Source organism: Mustela lutreola, chromosome 6 (genome assembly GCF_030435805.1).
Source record: "Mustela lutreola isolate mMusLut2 chromosome 6, mMusLut2.pri, whole genome shotgun sequence".
Classification (NCBI taxonomy): domain Eukaryota; kingdom Metazoa; phylum Chordata; class Mammalia; order Carnivora; family Mustelidae; genus Mustela; species Mustela lutreola.
This window is the reverse complement of record NC_081295.1, coordinates 82,784,256-82,804,258: the sequence shown is the minus strand read 5'-3', so window position 1 is coordinate 82,804,258 and position 20,003 is coordinate 82,784,256. Positions and strand designations below refer to the sequence as shown.

General features: G+C 37.8%; 1 protein-coding gene across 1 annotated transcript; it reads left to right on the top strand.

Annotated features, from left to right (window-relative positions):
* Positions 1-20,003, top strand: LOC131833179 (nephrocan-like). Its single transcript, XM_059176355.1, has 3 exons — positions 1-269; positions 9,311-10,212; positions 19,141-20,003. The coding sequence occupies exons 1-3, from the start codon at positions 81-83 to the stop codon at positions 19,586-19,588; spliced, it is 1,539 nt and encodes a 512-aa protein (XP_059032338.1). The 5' UTR covers positions 1-80; the 3' UTR covers positions 19,589-20,003.

Genomic DNA, 20,003 nt, shown 5'->3' with positions numbered 1-20,003 from the left:
CTATTATCAGATTTCACGATATAAAGAGTGGGACATCCCCTAAACACTCGCCTGCTGCCTGGGAGGCCTCGTTTGGGAAGATGCATCTGCTTTATGCTTTCCTTGTTTTGCTTTCTCTTAGTGATGGTTTCCATCCCACCTGTCCCAGCAGATGTAGCTGTGATTCCCTGCAGTCAGTGCAATGCTACAGGATAACGGAGGTGCCGTCCGCTCTTCCTTCCACCACCAAGAAGCTCTACATTAGCCACAGCAAAATTCCACACCTTCAGGTAACCATTCCATGCTCAAGTTGCCGCAGTCTTATTTTTTTGAGGCAGGGTGAGGGGGGACGGTGGGGCTGGGAGGCTTGATTTAAATGATCAACCCTTAAAAGTGGTGGTTATCAAGTTGGGATCCTTGGACTAACTAACTATCTGCTTGCCCTTTACTCCTGAGAGGGGTATATGCCTCTGGGTATTTCTTTTTAGAGACTCAGTCAAAAACCATCAGAATCTATCATTCATGATGTTTTATTTCAATTTTTACGTTTGTAAAAGTGTAATTATGTTGTTGCAAAGTACAAGTAAAGAAGTGGCTCTTTCTTAACAAAGAGAGCTTGAGAGCCAATGGCTACTCGCTATCCTTGGAATTGACAATGAGTGCTTTCGGGGGATAAAAAAAGGAGTTTTGTTTGTGCCATAGAAAGCAGGTATTCCTTAGAGCATTGTAAGACTATCCAGATGACCCCCAGCATGTGAGAATTATTTGTAGCAGACCCTACACATGTGCCAGACATCAGGGGTTTTATGGAAACATCTACGGAGGAAATACGTGTTTTTGATTTGGCGTGTTATTGCAGTACTTGTTCTTTGAACTTCTTTTTTTTTTTTTTTTAAGATTTTTATTTATTTATTTGACACACAGAGAGCGAGCGAGACAGAGAGTAAGGGCAAGGAGGGGGAACAGCAGGCAGGGAGAAGCAGGCTCCCCGCTGAGCAAGGAGCCAGATGTGGGGCTTGATCCCAGCACCCTGGGACCATGACCTGAGCTGAAGGGAGATGCTTAACCCACTGAGCCACCCAGACACCCCTGTTCTATGAACTAATTTTGACTTTTACATTTATGCCAAGCTAGTCAGAGTGCAAAGAGTGCTATAGATTTGTCTGGCTTTTATAATACAAAGGAATTTTGGTTTGGGCCTTTGATATTTTGGAAGCTATAGAAAGACAAGGGTCCTTATCCTAGGTTTCCCCCTAGCCAGAGATATAATCATCTTAAGCAAACACTTTAAAAAAAAAATCCCTGGGCCTCACTTTCTACCTTTTTGAAGTAAGAAGTTTGGGTTAGATTGGTGATCCCTGACTCTTTTTACCTGGAAAAGTCAATCTGATTTTGTCTTTACCGGTCACTGTTCTTGCCTCCTTGAACCAAATCCCAAGAGAAGGAAATACATCTCTGTGGGACAGGTGCAGAGAGTCCACAGGTGGCTGTAATTTCCCTCCACATAGAGACCCCATCCCTTTTCGTCTGCTTATGAAATTCGAATGCAGGTGCACCTAAACACGGAGAGTTTAAAGTATGTGGTATGGTATTGATTTCAAGGCTCAATAAGCAAAATTGCCTAGTGGACATGTGGACTCTCCTCCTGTAATCCAGTAGTAAGATGCTTAAATATTTGTTTTGGAGGCCTGAGATGCCCAGAGCTAAAGTGTGAGCTAAGCTCGGTAATGATCCTACACTGCTGCTTCGCAGCCAGGAAGATGAAATTACACCTCTCATCAGATTCATTTACTGAATGAGCGCATTGGTTTATGTTCAATGAATGGCAATACTGCCACTTCCCTGACTTCAACCCATTTCATGGTCTCTTGGAAGGACAGTTTTAGCAGAGAGGTTGATGAAAGACAGGGTTGTTTTGGGAAGGAAATAAAAATCTCTAAGCAATAATACATCTCTTTTAGCTGTTATTGGTGAATATGATATATGTTCTACAGAATCAGGTGCCTGTATTCCAAGAAATAAACATTAGAATATCTTCAGATTAAAGCAATAGAAATTACACACATATGTACACACACACACACATATATATGCACACATACATATACGCACATGCCACATACAAACACACGTGTACACCCTACACATATACATGCAAACGCCTCACAATTTAAAATATTTCTATTACTTCTTTATCTAATTTGTGTTTGGGACTGTGAATGCTGTGTTTGAGACTGGGGATAAAAGACAAAAAATTCACAGTTCCTGCCCTTGAGACATGAAGGCCTTCATTATCCGTTCATCTGTAAAGCTGCCTGCTTGTTTGAGGTGCATGCCATCGGACTGTAGCACTCCTGTTTCTTCTTCCTTTGTTTCATACTGTGCCTCAGCCCCTTCCCTCCTGGCTTCTGGTCTTGCTTTCCATCCTGAGCCCTGCATCTCCTTGTTGCCACCAGGGTGCAGTGTCCTAGCTCATTAGAATTCCCTGAGCTGATAATAAAGTATCCATCTACATTTCCACTTCACTACAGCCATCTACTTGGTGATATCATAATTATTATACCGAAACTCCTCCACTCAGAAATCTTCAATTCCCCCATTCTCTGATCATTATCTTCCTTGCTTTCAGCTGCCATATTCTGCACTTCTCTTGTCACCTCGTGGAGACTTCTAACCGTACATCAACCCGTTTTTCTCAGATCATTAGTTTATTTCCTATCATCTTCTTTCCCATCCCCTCCTTTTTTTTTTTTTTTTTTGCATCCCCCAAATAAATTATCTCAACACCTATCCCGCAAAGTCTTAGTCTTAAATAATGGTGATCATTTTCTCTTGTTTCTCTTATACTTAGATAGCCTGATGCTGCTGGAGAGGATCACACCACCTCTCTACACATATGTATGTATAAGTGTGTGGTTTGGAGCATTCACAGATTTGTAGAAATACTGCAAATTTAAGGTCTCTGACCTCATCTGGGTCTTCAGTGTCATCAATCCTTTCAATTCTTCTTGGTCAGGCTTTCCTACCTTCCATCAACATCTTCTAAAACCTCAGTAGAGTTTGGGTTATGTTCTCAATTTCTACTATCTTCATTCTCACCCGTGGCTGGCCTCCCATTTTATTGACTAATCCTAACAAAACTCAACTTCTGCTCATTGTGGACTAACTTGTCTCCATTCAGTTCTGCAAACTCCTTCCTCCAGGCGGAGAGGATGAGATCTTCCTTCTTCTGCTCAAGGCAGCGTCCCACTCATCCCCTGGAGTCCATCTTCTTTGCCACCCCCTGAAGCTTGCTCCATCATTCTCCCCACACCTATATCTTCAGTTTCTCTTTCCTTACTAGTGCCTTATTCTAGCTTATAAATAGATAGGCCCCTCTCATTACAATAAAAATAAAATTATTTGGGGGCACCTGAGTGGCTCAGCTGGTTGCATGTTGGACTCTTGATTTTATCTCATGTCATGATCTCAGGATTGTGGGATTGAGCCTTGCATTTGGCTCCACATTCAGTGGGGAATCTGCTTGATATTCTCTCTTTCCCTCTCCCTCTCCCCACCACTTAAATAAATAAATAAATCTCAAATAAATAAATGTTTAAAATAAAACAAAATAAAATAATTTTAACTCTCTTTGTCTCTTCCTGCTACTGTCTCTCTTTACTTGCAAAACTCTGTAAAAGGATACTCTGTACTTACTGTCTCTAGTTTACCTCCTATTTATTCTTTAATTCACCACTGTCTGGTTTCTACCTACTCCAAACAGTTAAACCACTATTCCTACTAAGGCATTGGGTCATTCATATTTCTTGAAATTCTTACTCTTTTGCCTTCCATGGCACCACACTTTTATGTCCTCATGATTCCTTTCTGATAGTTCTTTTCTGCCATTTTTGTAGGTTTCTTTTCCTCCTCTGCCCCTTATTTTTTTGGCTTTTCCGGGGAGTCTCGGTCCTCAGCCATGCCGTTTCTTACTATGTACAGTCTGCTTAGGTGACTTCACTTTATGTAAGTAATGATGGCTCCCATAACTGAATTTCTAATTCATGCCTTCCTCCCATGTTTCAGACTTATCCAGCTCCCTATTGGACCTCTTCATATATGTATTTCATCTCAAAATAACATGCCCAAATCTTTCCCCCTAAACCTGTGGTCTCTTGTCGCTGGCTTCTTTCACTTAAAGTAATGCCCTCAAGGTTTATCCATGTTGTAGCATATGTCAGAAATTCCTTCCTTTTGAAGACTAAATAATATTCCACCTTATGTATATACCACATTTTGTTTATCCATTTATCAGTTGGTGGACATTTGGATTGTTTCCTCTTTTTAGATATTATGCTCCAAAGAACATTCATGTACAAGTTTTTCTGTGGACATATATTTTCATCTGCCTTGGGTATATATCTAAGAGTGGGATCTCCGGGTAATATGGTAATTCTGTTTCACATTTTGAGGAACTGCCAGATTGTTTTTCCAAAGTGGCTCCATTGTTTTGTATTCCTAGAGTAACGTATGAACGTATGATGGTTCTGGTTTCTTCACATTCCTGCCAACACTTCTTATCGTTTTTTTTTGTTTGTTTGTTTGTTTGTTTTTTTTTTGGATCATAACCATCCTAGTGAGTGTCTGTTAGAATCTCACTGTGGTTTGACTTTTCTATCACTAGAGGTTAATGATGTTGAGCATCTTTTTGTGCACTAATTGACCACTTGATATCTTTTTTTGGGAAAATGTCTCTATGAATCCTTTGCCCATTTTTTTGAAATTGGGTTCTTTGTCTTTTCATTTTCGAGTTGTAAGAGTCCTTTGTATTTTCTAAATACAAATCTCCTATCAGATCTATTATTTGAGAAAATGTTCTCCCATTCTATGGTTGTTTGCTGTTACTGTTGTTAATTTTCTTAATGGCGTCCTTTGAAGCACAGGTTTTTAATTTCCAGTAAGTTCCATTGACTATTCTTTGTGTATGTCACTTTAGCTTTTGGTGTCATATCTAAGATAGCTTTTATCAAACCCAGGGTCATGAAAATTTATGTCTATATTTTCTAGTAACAGTTTTACAGTTTTGGCTCCTACCTTTAGAGGACAAATAGGAGTGCCTTTAGGACGGCAGTCAATTAAAATGATTGTTCTTTACATCTTCAGTAGAAGGAGAAAAGCTACTTCAGATTCCTCCTGGGTAGGAAACATAAACAGACTTGATCACCAAGTGGGAGGATTATGGACTATTTTTATATTCTCTCCATACTTGCCAGAATTTTAAAATTATTTACAGAGAACAAGTATATTGATGATCAGAAAAAAGTTCCAATATTGTTTTACTTATTGGCCTGGTGCACACACGTCTGAGCCTCTAACTATGAGGGTATTTCGGTTATCATGTGGACATTGAACCTATAAGCAACCCAAGAAAGGTTTGTGGCCCTCTAATGCTTGCAGCAGGACCCACCCAGAAGAAACTGGGAAAAAAGCCTGTCATGAGGAAGGAAGCCAGCAGCCCTTGCTTCTCTGGTCTACCTCATTTTACTTTTCTTGCTTCTTTTTCATTTTTTGAATTTTATTATAACTTTTATCTACATATATCTTAGATTCACTAAACTGTAAAAATGTGTGGAGGGAATTATACTTAGTTAAACTTCCTACACTTAATCATTAACACCAAGCCCTACTTGCCTTGCTTTTTAAGCAACATTGAAAAAACTCACATAGCCTCAAGGTTAGCTCGAGGGCAAAAGCATCTCTTTTTTACATCTCCTGAGCACAGTTCAGCTTAGTCCAGGGAAATGGAAAAACTGGTCTAGCAGAATTATTTTCCTTTTTCTGCTCTGTAAATTCAACGGAAAAGTTGAAAATAAGTATCTTCCCCACTGTTTGTGGTGTCAGAATTCTATATTCTTCTGCTAAATGCATGTCATAGGAGTGAGGTTAAAATAAAAATATGTGTGTTGGTATGAGATAAATCTGGGTTGGAGGCTCAATTTTTCCACTTGCTAGCAAGATACACTAAGCCCAGATATTTTATCTCCTCAAGCCTCAGTTTCCCTTTCCGAAAAAGGAATAATCATGCTTACACACAGGACTTTACAAAGATAACCATAGTAAATACTTAGAAAATGGTAGCCATTTTTAAAAGATTTTATTTTTAAGTAATGTCTACACCCAATGTGGGGCTCCAACTCACAACCCTGAGATCAAGAGTCACATGTTCCTCTGACTGAGCCAGCCAGGTGTCCCAAGAAGATGGTAACCATTTTAATTAGTAATAACCCAAAGTAATCTGCATTGACTGACAGAAAGAAAAAAGAAAGGTCTCTATGCTTACCAAAAGAAAATTCCGTTAAGAACATGATCTATGTCAATGGTTTATGCCAGTCTGTACACTGGACGAGTAGAAATGAAGACAAATTGAACCTCTGAAATGACACTTTGTCTGGTCCCCAGATAAACAGGCCATTTGGATCCATGTTAGCCCTGATACTTGCTGCATACTCAGCAATCTTTGAGGGTTTGTAGTCACTCAGACAAAAGTGGAACTATTAATAGCACCAAGTTCTTATGGAAGATCAGCAGTCTAAGAAGTGAAGATCTATGTCTAGAGTCTTTTCTAACTTTATATGCAAGAAAGGTTAGAAAGGGCATTTAGAAATGAAAAGTATATTAAAGAACAGTCTTGGGCAGGTCTTTTCATTTTTGGTGGGGAGGCTGAAATTCTTCATCCCTTTAATGGGAGATTTGAATTAGATAATATCCAAAATTTCTGCTTTTCTAAATCTCTATGATTTATGTCTAGATTTTGTCTTTTTTGAAAAACATTAATTGTAGACCAGATGCAAGAGAAGATGGTAAGGTGAGGAAGAAAGAGTTTAGCGTTAAGAGTTCAGTCTGTTTAGAGTTCAGCAGACCTTGAAATTCTCAACTCATTTAAGTTTGATATTAGCAAACTTGCAGGGTTATTAGAAGAATTAGTGATAGTGTACTGTTAATAAACAAAATTCAACTGAGTACCTTGGAAGATCTAATAAGTAAGCTATTCATGAATCAGGCAGCATCTCCTCTAGCAGGCAGAGCTATGCTCCCAGAAGCTGTTATCAAATGGGAGGATTTTAGGGTAGAGCAAGGGAGTTACTGAGAAAACAGTAAGTAAGGATGGTTTCAAGTCAGGTCAAGTTCCTTTTGAGAATAAGGGAAGGGCAGGGTTTTTATAATGATGATTATGTAACTAATGCTGATCAGGAAATTTCAGGTTGATTGTTAAAATTCACATTCTTAAGAGAGGTTAAAACTGTAATTAAGTCTTTGCTGTCATGGGTGGGGAGAAATGACTCCATTTGGGACGTGTATGGGGTGTTTTGTTTTGTTTTGTTTTGTTTTTAACAAAAAGCACTTGGCACCTGCAGATAGTCAACAAATGCAAGAAAAAAATACTATTAATATTGGGACTAGGACTAACTAACACATCTGACTAATCATTAAGAGAAGATCATATGTTAGCAGCAATGCACAAATCGAGGCAGCTGCCAAAGCTTTTATGATTAAAAACATCTGTTTATGGAAATTTTAACATGAGATTCTTCCAATGGAGTATCATCTTAGGAGAAGCTTTAAAATATACCATAATTCACATCACATGTCCTCCTAGGATATAAGTACCTTTAATAAATATGTGGTGCAAAATTAACCTGCCTTGAATGTGTTAATCATGCATTGGTATTACAGAAGGGCTCAACTGCATAATTAAGTCAAACATTCAAAAACTGGATAGAAAGACATAAAACTGTGCATTGGAAAAAAATGTTTAAAGACTTTATTTATTTGTTTGTTTGTTTGTTTGTTTATGAGAGAGAGAGAGAGAGAGAAAGAGAGAGCACACAAGCAGGGGGAGTGGCAGAGGAAGAGGGAGAAGAAAGGTCTCTGGGGAGCAGGGAGCCCAAGTCGCTGGATGCTAGGATCCTGGTATCATGACCTGAGCTGAAGGCAGATGCTAAACTGTCTGAGCCGCCCAGACACACTGTGCATTGAAAATTTTAGCTCAGTTGAATTCTAAACCAGACAGAAAATTTTGAGAATCTTTATCAAGCTGAAGAAAACCTGGAACAATTCCTCTTTCTGCCTAGAGATGATCTTACTGTAAGAACTAAATACCAAGGATTACGTCATCCTGGAGAAGACCTAGATGGCAAGGTAGGAGGTTGACAGATATGTGGAAGGATAGGAGTGCTTGAACTTGCAACCCATGGAGAAAGTTTATCAGATTTGATCATTTCTAAAACCTAAGAGAAGAGTAGATTAGGTCTGGGATATATGCCAAATGGAATCTTTGCTCTCAGACATGGAGACACATGTATCCTGTTTGTTTCTTCCTGGATCTTTTTCATCAGTGAAGTGCAAATTGAGGGGTAGGGAAGAGGGAGGCTAGGCTAGTTTTACTAACTATAATAGAGTTGAAAATGTTTCTCTGATAGGCCCATCCTAGTGACAGCAGTGTCTAGGATACTTAAAATTTTTACTTTTAATGCTTAAAAAATTTTTTATATAATTTATAACATTAAAAAATCATCTAAACAATGAAAAATGAAGACCGTAATTTCCAGATCATTCCCATTCTGGGCTATTGTAAGATGATGCCACAAAGAGCATCCTATTGTACAAATCACTGTGCAACTTGGTAGCACTTCTGGCTAGAAATAAACTTGCTGGGTCAGAGACTACATAGCAAAAGTTGGCTAATATTATGTCTACCAATACTGTGTGAATATCCTAACGTATATTTGATATTTTAGACTGTTAGCAAGCATAAATAAAAAATAGTCGGGACCTGGGGCGCCAGGCTGGCTCATTCAGTGGATCATACACCGCTTGATCTCAGGATTGTGAGTTGGAGCCCCAGGTTGGGTGTAGAGACTACTTAAAAATAAAATCTTAAAAAAAAAAAAAAAAAAAAAAAAAAAAGTCATGGGGCACCTGGCTGGCTCAGTCAGTTAAGCAGCTGCCTTCAGCTTAGGTTATGATCCCAGGGTCCTAGGATTGAGCCCCGTATCAGGCTCCCTGCTCAGCAGGGAATCTGCTTCTCCCTCTTCTTCCCCCACTGCCACTTCCCCTGCTAATGCTCTCAGTCTCTCTCAATCTCTCTCTCTCTTTCTCTGAAATAAACTTTAAAAAGTCAGGACCTGAGTTTCCATCCTTTTCCAAGAGATAATTTTAAATAGATCTTGAAGAGAAATCTGAAGTATCATTAGTATTAAATGATAATGTGTAGAGTATTTCCCCCCACCCCCGACAATAATCTTAATTTACTGCTTTTTCTCTTTGTGACCTATCCCTGACTTTTTTGCAGATGTCCAGCTTCACCCGAATGTTGGCTTTGGAAGATTTTATTCTGTTGGCTAGTGGAACAGAGTCAGTAGAAAATGACACTTTCAAAACTCTGAGTAACTTGAAGACCTTGGAACTCTGGAAAAATAAGTTAAGACAAGTCCCCAGGATTCTCCCGGTCAGTCTTGAAGTGTTAAAACTAAATGATAATTCAATATATGTCCTACATGGATCCGATTTTGAAGGGCTGAAGAAATTAAAAATCCTTGAACTGAAAAACAATCTGATCTCTTCTCTGTCTCCCACCACACTCTCCTCTCTTGTCAGTTTGCAGAGTTTGGTGTTAGATAACAACAATATTGAATCTGTAGCCGGACCGCTGGCACTTCCCCACCTGAAACGCATGAGCATGGAGAATAACAGACTCCATCTTATACCAGCCAACTTCTTCATGTCTCTCCAGTCTTTGCAATTTCTCAGCTTCAGTGGTAACTTTCTGACTAAAATTCCTATTAATCTGCCCAAATCTCTGCTTTCTTTAAAAATGGAGAGGAACCAGCTCAAAGTGGTAAGTTTTCGAGATATGAAACACTTGGAGCATCTCTCCCATCTTTATCTGTCAGAAAATTCACTCTCCTCCATTGACGGGGCACAGATACTTGCCAATTTAACTACTCTTGAGCTGTCCCAAAATCAGGTTCAAATGTTGCCCCTCAGACTACCAGCGAAACTACAAAAACTTGACATTAGCAATAATCTGATTCAGAGAGTTACAGCGCAAGACTTCCAGGACCTCCGAGACTTGAAACACTTGTTTCTGGACAACAACATTGTTAGCTTGTTCGAAGCTGGAGCCCTGCAGATGTGTTCCCAGCTCTCCAACCTGGCCTTGGAGCAGAACCTGCTGTTGTCTATACCTCTGAGGTGAGTGGGAGTTATTATTTATGGTGACTACTTTAAATGTTTTCTGAAAATCGGGGCAATGGAGCACATTAGACAAGCAAGAAAAAAACGAGAACAAACATAAATGACTTGGTCAAGGGTGCCCGAGAGCTCAAAGGTAGAGACTGTAGACAGAGTTTTGGAATCTTCAGCTCTCTAACTAAATCCTGCACCCACTTAATTTATCTTGCCTGTTGGATAAGACACCAGCAAGTGAGCTCTATGTTGAAAATAGGCAATGCTGCTTTGGCGAAGTATGCTATTACACATAATATGGGGATCTTATAAAAGATCTTGGTTTTTAAATATGTGTTTTTAAGTATGTGGCCTGGGACCAGCAACAGGGTCACTGGGTGCTTAGCCACTAGCAAAACAAGGTTATGAGAAAGAAACGAAGGGGAAATGTAGTAAGATATTTACATTTTTAACAGCATTGAAATAGCAAATATGAAAAAAAAATCACAAGTGAATAATCTAATCTTGTATTTATTTTGAATTATATATTTGGAGGCCTCATATGCTTCTCAGCACTGAGATCTTTAAAGGACTTAAACGTGGCTCTGCTTATTTCTCTGTCTGCCTGTGGGTATGCAAGCCCATTTGTGTTGGTCTCACCTTGCGTTTTTGGTTGTCTCTCTCATAAACACATGTGCACATACACACCCTCATACTCTGACACTTAATTTCTCTTTCCAAATATCCCTCCCTCTGTGCCCAGCCTCCTGTCCTGTTTCCTCACCCAGTCATAACTGATAATTAATGTACATGTTGACATTAACTGATCCTTTTTTAGGTAAACTTTATTCCATGTTCTACATGTATGAAATAGGTAAATTAAAAAATGGTAGAAGGAGAAAGCCCTATTATTCTCCTAGAAAGAGAATATGGTTAATTATACATGCCTATCAGTGGATTCATTTTCCTTTGGGTGCTTTATAGGAAAAAAAAGTCCCCTTGCTCTGTTGATTATCATTATCGAATTGCTCATAAGTAACATACCAACTTTTGGCTTCTTTACAGTCCTGTGGCACTCGATTTACTTATTTTCATTTTGTTATCAATGAGAAAGGGAAAAATTATCTTTGCTATGCACAGATGTTCATTTTTTCTAGTTGAAAAAAAGATATTTTATTATACAGCATGGTAACTGTAACCCAATGCAAAACACCAGAAAGTAATTTTTATAATGGAAATTAGTATTTTAAAATATATATTGAGGGTTATTTGAAATTAATCAATTTTTTAATGCATAATCATGTGCATACAAATAATGTATTTTACCAGGCCCTTGGGATACATCAGTGCAGTAAAAAATAAAACTTCTTGTTCTATACAGCCTAAATTCCAGCAGGGAAGTAGTAATAAGAAACAGAATGTATAAGTATATAACACTGAGATGGTGTTTGGAGCTATAGTTAGCAACAACAAAAAAGGGCAGGCTTACAGGTTCAGGAGCGTGGGCATGGCTGGTTGCAATTTTAAATAGGGTAAGCATGGTAACTCTCATGAAAATGTAAACTTTGAGCAAAAACTGGAAGCAGGTGAGAGATTTAGCTGTGAAGCTGTTTGGCGGGGGAAGTGTTCTAGACAGAACAGCCAATACAAAGACCCTAAGGCAAAAAACATGCAGTGTATTAGGATTCTAATACTTGATATTTCAATAATTTCTCTACTATGTTTCAAGTCTTATTTTCTATCACTATATACCCCTACTCCAAGAAAAAAAAAATCATGTATAGAATAAAAACTCCTAAAACAGGTTGGGAAGTGACTGTTGTCATCAAGGATTCTCAGGGGGCTGTGAGAGCCTTGGCAAAATTGTGAAGGCAGGGGACTGCTCTATTCAGATGGCTTTTAGAAGCATTTGGTTGAGTAATCCTGCTAAGTTTAATGAGTGAAAAGTAGCTTAATTATTTACTCCTGCCAGGGCATTTGTGTGTTTTAATAAGTGACTACAGAAAGCACAATGCTTTTGCCCAATGGACTGTATAATAGAATTGCAAGCCTGAGCTAGCCATGATTCTCAAATCTGACTCCATGTTACAATTATCTGGAGAACTCTGAAAGGAGCATACTTATGCCCAGGCCTCACTTCAAACTAATTAAAGCAGACACTCCAGGATTTGTGCCCAGGCATCAGTATTTTTGAAAAGCTCCCGGATGAATTTAATGCGCAGCCGGTTTAGAGAAGTAATGAGCAAGAACAATGAGCGAGGGACATGAAATGAGTGTGGGCTTTTCCTATGAGGCTTAAATTAAGCAACACAACTGTCTGTTCAGTCAAAGAACTTGGCCAGCTATGAGAGCAATGTGTTCTTTGTAGAAAGTGATTTTTAAATTCCTCATCAACCCCCCCTCCCACGTCCCAGCTTTTCTTTGACTTGGAAAATGGGAATGGCCCAGAAAAGTTTTTCCTTGATTTTCCTCCCAAAGAGCATTAAAACTCAATACTGTTTTTAAATTTTTGATTGGTAGAACTTTTATTTATGAGCTTAAAACAATATACTCTTATTTGCATGGGTCTTATTCATGCACAAAATTGTACTTTAAAATTCAGATTCCTATTAAGAAACTATAAACACAGGCAACCTATCCATTGCCAGTTGCTTACCTAACTTGTTTCTAGTTGCTATCACTATATACCTCTACTCCAAGAAAAAATCCTACCACAAATTACAAATCCCTTCTTTTGCCTACCATCCTCCAGTTTAGATTTCACCAAGGAAATAATAGTAGATGGTTGTAGGTACACATACATTCAAATATCTACTATATTTGCCTCAATATACGAATTGAGATAGAAAATAATACCTAGTGTTAAGTACTGGCTAACCCAACAGTGAATTTATATCTCTGTGTTATTCCCCATTACTTCTTACAACAATCCTGTGAAAGTAGGTACACTTTTTAACTATTATTTTATGGACTAGAACATTTAAGTATCAAGGAGGTATCAAGATACTTCTCAAAATCAGACCATCAGTAAGTGGGAGAGTCTAGATTAAACTGCAGAGCCAGGGAATTTAAAAAAAATTAATTTCTTTTTTTATTAACATAGAATATATTATTTATTTCAAGGGTACAGGTCTGTGATTCATCGGTCTTACACAATTCACAGCACTCCCCATAGCACACACCTTCCCCAATGTCCACCCCATCCCTCCCACACCCATCCACTCCAGCAACACATATATTGTTAAAAGAAACTAATGGGCTGGAGGAGATTATGCTGAGTGAAATAAGTCAAGCAGAGAGAGTCAGTTATCATATGGTTTCACTTACTTGTGGAGCATAAGGAATAACATGGAGGATATTAGGAGAAGGAAAGGAGAAGTGAATTGGGGAAAATCAGAGGGGGAGACCAAGCATGAGAGACTGTGGACTCTGAGGATTTTGGAGGGGACGGAGGTGGGGTTTGGGTGAACCTGGTGGTGGGTATTAAGGAGGGCACATATTGCATGGAGCACTGGGTGTGGTGCCTAAACAATGAATCTTAGAACACTGAAAAAATTAAAAAAAAAAAAAAAAGAAGAAGAAACAAAACTAACAGAGCCAGGGAATTTTAGCCACCACATGATCACCTGCCCCTGAGATGTACTCTGCTATAAACAATACACTAGACCCACTTAAAAACTTAGAACACCCTAAGACCTGGGTCTCACTTTTGCAGTTTCATTCTTATTTTACCAATCTGCAATTCGAAGAACAACGATTAGTTACATCATCTTATCTTTATTCACAATTTGGATAATTCAAATCCAGAATAGCTTTCTACAACCTACCGCAGGCGTAACATTTTATCTTACTTACGCTCCCATGCCATCTACTGGTAACATGGGATACCTCTTTTTACACTAAAAAGCGACAGACTCAAAGAATAAATATCATTTTTAGAAGCTGGTTTGTCTTAAAATCAGGGATACCTTTCTCTATAAATCAGACTCAAAAGACAAATTATGTCAAAGCCATAAGTGACTGCCCTAATTTCACAAAACCAGGATATTAGTGATTTCGCTTACAGTGTCATTTTGGTTATAATGCTCATCAAAACACACACACAAAAAAGGAAGAACAGGTACACATTTTGGCTCTGCAGCCTAGAACTGATCATCATATTTGTTTAAAAGGAAACTTGGCTTTCTCATTTTCATTAGCTAATGTTTATTATGTGATTTCTGTGTACTGGGCACCTTCATCTATAAGGTGGACAATCAGAAGCTTTAAGCTAAATAACTTACCTGAAGTCGCGTGGCCAAAGTTAGATCTTGAGTCTTAATTAGTAGACGACTCTTGGTTTACTTTACCATATCTTTTCTCTGTTGTTCTCCCTTTACTTTCAAGGGTGATGGAAACTTGCTTCTCGCCACATCATCTGTAAACAGTCCATCTTTCCTTGAAAAAAAAAAAAGAAGCTATATGTAAGATTTTTCTGTATAACTTTTAGGGATTTACCTTATATCAGTTGGTATGTGCACAAAATTACATTTTCCTGGGGATTGACTTCAAAATAAATTTAGCAGATTATTAAAATGTATGAAGTGATTTGCCCTGGTAAATTAATCCACTTTTTAAAAAATATTTTTAAAGATTTTATTTATTTATTTATTTGACAGAGATCACAAGTAGGCAGAGAGGCAGGCAGAGAGAGTGAGAGGGAAGCAGGCTCCCTGCCGAGCAGAGAGCCCAATGTGGGACTCGATCCCAGGACCTCGAGATCATGACCTGAGCCGAAGGCAGCGGCTTAAACCACTGAGCCACCCAGGTGCCCCAATTAATCCACTTTTTAAGGTAAATTTTATTCCAACCAAGAAGAAGTCACTTTAAATAAATAAGACTAAAGAATACTCAAAAGCATAGGGGCAACTGGGTGACTCAGTGGGTTAAGCCTCTGCCTTCGGCTCAGGTCATGATCTCAGGGTCCTGGGACTGAGCCCTGCATTGGGCTCTCTGCTCATCAGGGAGCCTGCTTCCTCCTCTCTTTCCCTCTGCCTGCCCCTCTGCCTACTTGTGATCTCTGTCAAGTAAATAAATAAAATCTTTTAAAAAATACTCAAAAGCATAAATACATACATATGTATATGCGGTGTATAGCTTAGGATACACTGTAAAGTATGACTGGGACAACAACCATAAATTTCACTGATTGCCGAAAGGCATCAGTGGATTCACACTCTATGAAAAGAGAGGTTTTTTTTTTTTCCTATAAAACTTTTCCCCTTCTTATCTTCAGAAACAGAATGACCCTTAATATGGGGTTGTTGAGTAGTAGGAAAATGTTCAGGTTCACAATTGTGATTCTTTTTAAATTTTTATCAATAGGGATAAGCATGACATTTTTCAAATTGGTATCCATTTGAGTAGACTCAAAGAAATACATTATGGACTTATGACCTTTTGCTATAATTTGTTTTCATATTCTTGGGATCATTCAGTTTTGTTTTCTATGTTTTCTATTTAACACCATAGAGGATTGTTCTTTCCCTTTTCCACTTTTTCCGAGTATTACAATGGACCCAAGGGATCTTACTTTATTCACTGTGTTACAGTCACTTAGCGTTGCTAGTCTCTTCTATTCTCAAGTTGTTCCAAATTTGTCTAGTGAGATCCCTTCTAAGCTGGTCCCTCTGTTCATGAGACACAAATTTATTAGTTCTCTTTTTAAAAAATTGTCATAAAATATACATAAAATTTACTTAGCTGTTTTTAACTGTACAATGCCATATTGTTAAATCCCTTCATATTGTTGTGCAGTTGTTCTCTGGGACTTTTTTCATTTTGCAAAACTGAAACTCCACATTCATTAAACAACTCCTCATTTCCTCCTCTCACAGCCCCTGACAACCACTATTATACTTTCTGTTTCTATGAATTTGACTATTCTAGATATGTCATGTAAGTGGAATTATAGTAGTTGTCTTTTTTTGTGACGGCTTTTTTCACTTAGCACAATGTCTTCAAGGTTTATTCATGTTGTAGCATGTACCAGAATTTCCTTCCTTTTTAAAGCTAAATATTGCATGGTACATACATATTTTATCTTGCTTATCCATTCACCCATCAATGGACACTCAGATTGCTTCCACATTTCAGCTCTTGTGAATTCAATATGGGTATACAACATGTAAATATTGTATAATATTATTTAATACGTAAATAGCTCTTTGAGACCAATCATGCTTCCAGTTCTTCTATGTATATACTCAGAATGGAATCGCTAGATCATGTGGTAATTCTATATTTAATTTTGGGGGGAAGCACCTCATATTGTTTTCCATAGTGCTGGCGCCATTTTACATTCCCACTGACAGCACACCAGGCTTCCAATTTCTCCACATCATCCTCAACACTTTTTATTTTCTGGATTTTTAATAGCAGCTATCCATCCTGATGGATGTCCCATTAATCTTTGAACATGCTATTGCAGTCTGGTTCAGACGTTCTGGCTTACCTTGCCCCAGACATGGAAACAGTCATTTCTCTAAGAAGCCTTGCTTCTTTTAAGTGGGAACTGGAATTCTGAAATTAAGATCTGGGTGCTCAGTGTGCTTAGGCTATTGGAGTAGCATTGGTATCAGGGTGTAATATTACTTCGAGATCCTTCCAGTATGCACAACTAGAAAATATATTTTTAAAGTGATGAATTCACATTAATACCTCTAGTTCATATTTAACATTAGAGAGTTTTTCTTATTTTATATTTGTATCTTTTCTTTTACAATGAAATCTTGGTTTTTAATGATATGAATATATTTACTTACTTCATTAAAAAAAGGTTTCAAAACTTCATTACTAACAGCAGTATGAATAATAAACGTGGTAAGAGAAATTTCCTTGCAGATCCTTTCGTCCTTAATGTCTAAGGCTTAGATATATCCATGAAGGATATTCAGTCTGAGTACTTTTTCTTTTCTTTTATGTGGTTATATACCAACATCATCATTTGATTGATTAATTAGATATGCTTGTTTCTGTTTGTGTTCAATTTTAGGGCTTGATTCTGTTTTACCGTTTTCATTTTGTGAACATGTAAAACATTAACATGATTCAAAATTAAAACCATATGCATACACTTCCTATAAGTAACCATTTTTATTCACTTCTGGGTTATCGTTCTTTTTTTTAACCCAACATAAGCAAATATGTGTACATATATTCTCATTTCCCTCTTACACAAAAACTGATAGACTATACATCCTATTGCACTTCCTACTTTTTTCCCTTTAACAATACTTTCTGGAAATCATTTTATGATAATTCTTAGGGATGAGTCCCTTTTTTTTTTAGGACTGCATAGTAGTTTTTTAACTTTGTACTGGGTTGTTTCTAGTCTTTTGCTATTATAAATAATACCATAATAATTGCCCACATGCAGTTTTATATTTATTGAGTCATATCTTCAGAGTATAGTCTTCGAAGTGAAATGATTGGGTGGTAGGGTAAATGCACAAGTTATTTCATTAGGCTTTGCTAAATTCTCCTCCATAGGAGTTATGCCATTTTAGTGTCTGACCAAGTGATGTATGAGAATGTCTGTCTCTTCACAGCGTTGTCCACAGAATGTATTGCTAAGAATTTTTTTTTAATTTTTTTACAATTTTTCTTAACCAATCTGGTAGGTGAGAAATGGCATCTCTGTGTGGTTTTATTTTTTCATTTCTCTATTCTGAGTATGTTTGAAGACTTAAAAGCTTTGCTTTCCTGTTTATGTGGACTTCCATTCATGCCTTTTGCCCATTTTTAAGTCTCATTTTAAAACCTTTTCTTCTCACCTTTTTTTTTTAAAGATCTTATTTATTTATTTATTTATTTGAGAGAGAGAATGAGAGATAGAGCATGAGAAGGGGGAGGATCAGAGAGAGAAGCAGATTCCCCATGGAGTTGGGAGCCTGATGTAGGACTTGATTCAGGGACTCCGGGATCATGACCTGAGCTGAAGGCAGTCGCTCAACCAACTGAGCCACCCAGGTGCCCCTTCTTTTCATCTTTTAAGAATCCTTTACATATTAGGGAGATTAGCTTTTTGGGTTATAAGTTGCAGATATTTCCCCCAGTTTATCATTTATCTTTTGACTTTTCTTATGTCTTTTGCCATACACAATTTTTTGTGTGTGAAAAAAGATCATTGGATTCACTGATCTTTTATAGCTTCTGGATTTTCAAGTCATAGTTAGAAAAGCTTTCTCCTAGGATTAGGATTTAAAAATATTTTTAAATACATGATTTTTGTTGTCACATAATAATCTATTATCTCTTAATTTCCAAATTAGTGGGCATTAGTCTTTATCCTTTTTTCTAGTGTAAATATAATTAAATATGTGACAAACATATTTGTAAATAACTTTGTTTGCTTCTACTATTTCCTAGGTTGAAAGACATGATGTTATTTAAATTTGATATGTGTTACTAAATTATTTCCAAGGTGGTACCAAGTTACACTTCCACCAACAGAGTTTAAGTTCTTACCTCCAACACCTTCAGGAGCAATACATTTTAAAATTTAAAACCAAAACCATGTTCTAATTTCATACATAAAACATTGCATCATTTTTTTCGTTGCCTTTTATATTCATGAAGAACCACACCTTTTCATGTTTTTATTCCATACTTTTACTTCTCCTATACATTATGGACTCATGACCTTTGCCACATAAAAATTGGCAATGTTCTTTCTTATCGATTTACCTGATCCTGTTTGACAAGACAAGAAATGAGAGAGTCTTATGGCTAGGAACAAGAACACTCTGAGGGTTAGAAGACAAGACCTATGAGAAAGGTTAAAGGCCTATACAGAAGACTTAATTTTTCAAAACGTAGCTTGTTTTCTAGCTTCCACCAGGACACAACGGTACAGAAAAGGCTGGTGTTGCTTATTCTGAGTTCCTCTCCCCTCCTATTTCCATGCTTTTGCAGGCTTCCGGAGACCTTAGCCAGGCTGGACCTAAAAGGCAATGCCATCCAGGATATTGCTGAGAGGGAGCTCAAGGATCTGAAGAAACTTCAGGTTCTAAACCTTAGGAACAACAGGATTTCTGCCTTAGACCTCAAAGTCTTGGAGGGGTTGCCTCGCCTCAGACACCTGTATCTGGATGGAAATCCATGGAATTGCACCTGCAGTCTCGTAAGAGCGGGGGAGATCCTGAAGGCCAAGGGCACAGATGTGAGGGGAGGACAATGTGCTGCACCAGCTGAACGACAAGGGGAGAGCTGGATGTCCTCCAAGAAGATCATGAGACAGTGTGAGCATCACTTACATCTGACGGAGAAAAACAAAGAGACCAAAAAGAAACCAAAACCAGAAGAGCACTCCAGCATCAGAATCAACATTGATGATGATGATTATGATTATGAAATAGATTAAGTATGAGCTTTGTTTACAGTTTAGAAAAAGGTTTTCTTAAAATAGACTTCATTTTAGAGCAGTTTTAGGTTCACAGCAAAACTGCGAGCAAGATATAAAAATTTCCCATGTCTCCTACTTCCACACATGCATGACCTCCCTGATCTCTGCATTCCCCTTCAGAGCAGGACATTTATTACAATTGAAGAACCCGCATGGACACATCATCACCACCTAAAGTCCATAGTTTGCACCTGGGTTCGCTCTTGGTGGTGTGCATTCTGGGAATTTGGACAAATGTATGATGACATGTATCTATCACTGTATTAGCACACAAAGTAGTTTCACTGCTTTAAAAATGCTCTGCATTCCAGGAAAAGTTTTATAGTGTTCCATCTCTTAAGCAGAAATAGTCAATAAATTTAGATATGTAGGA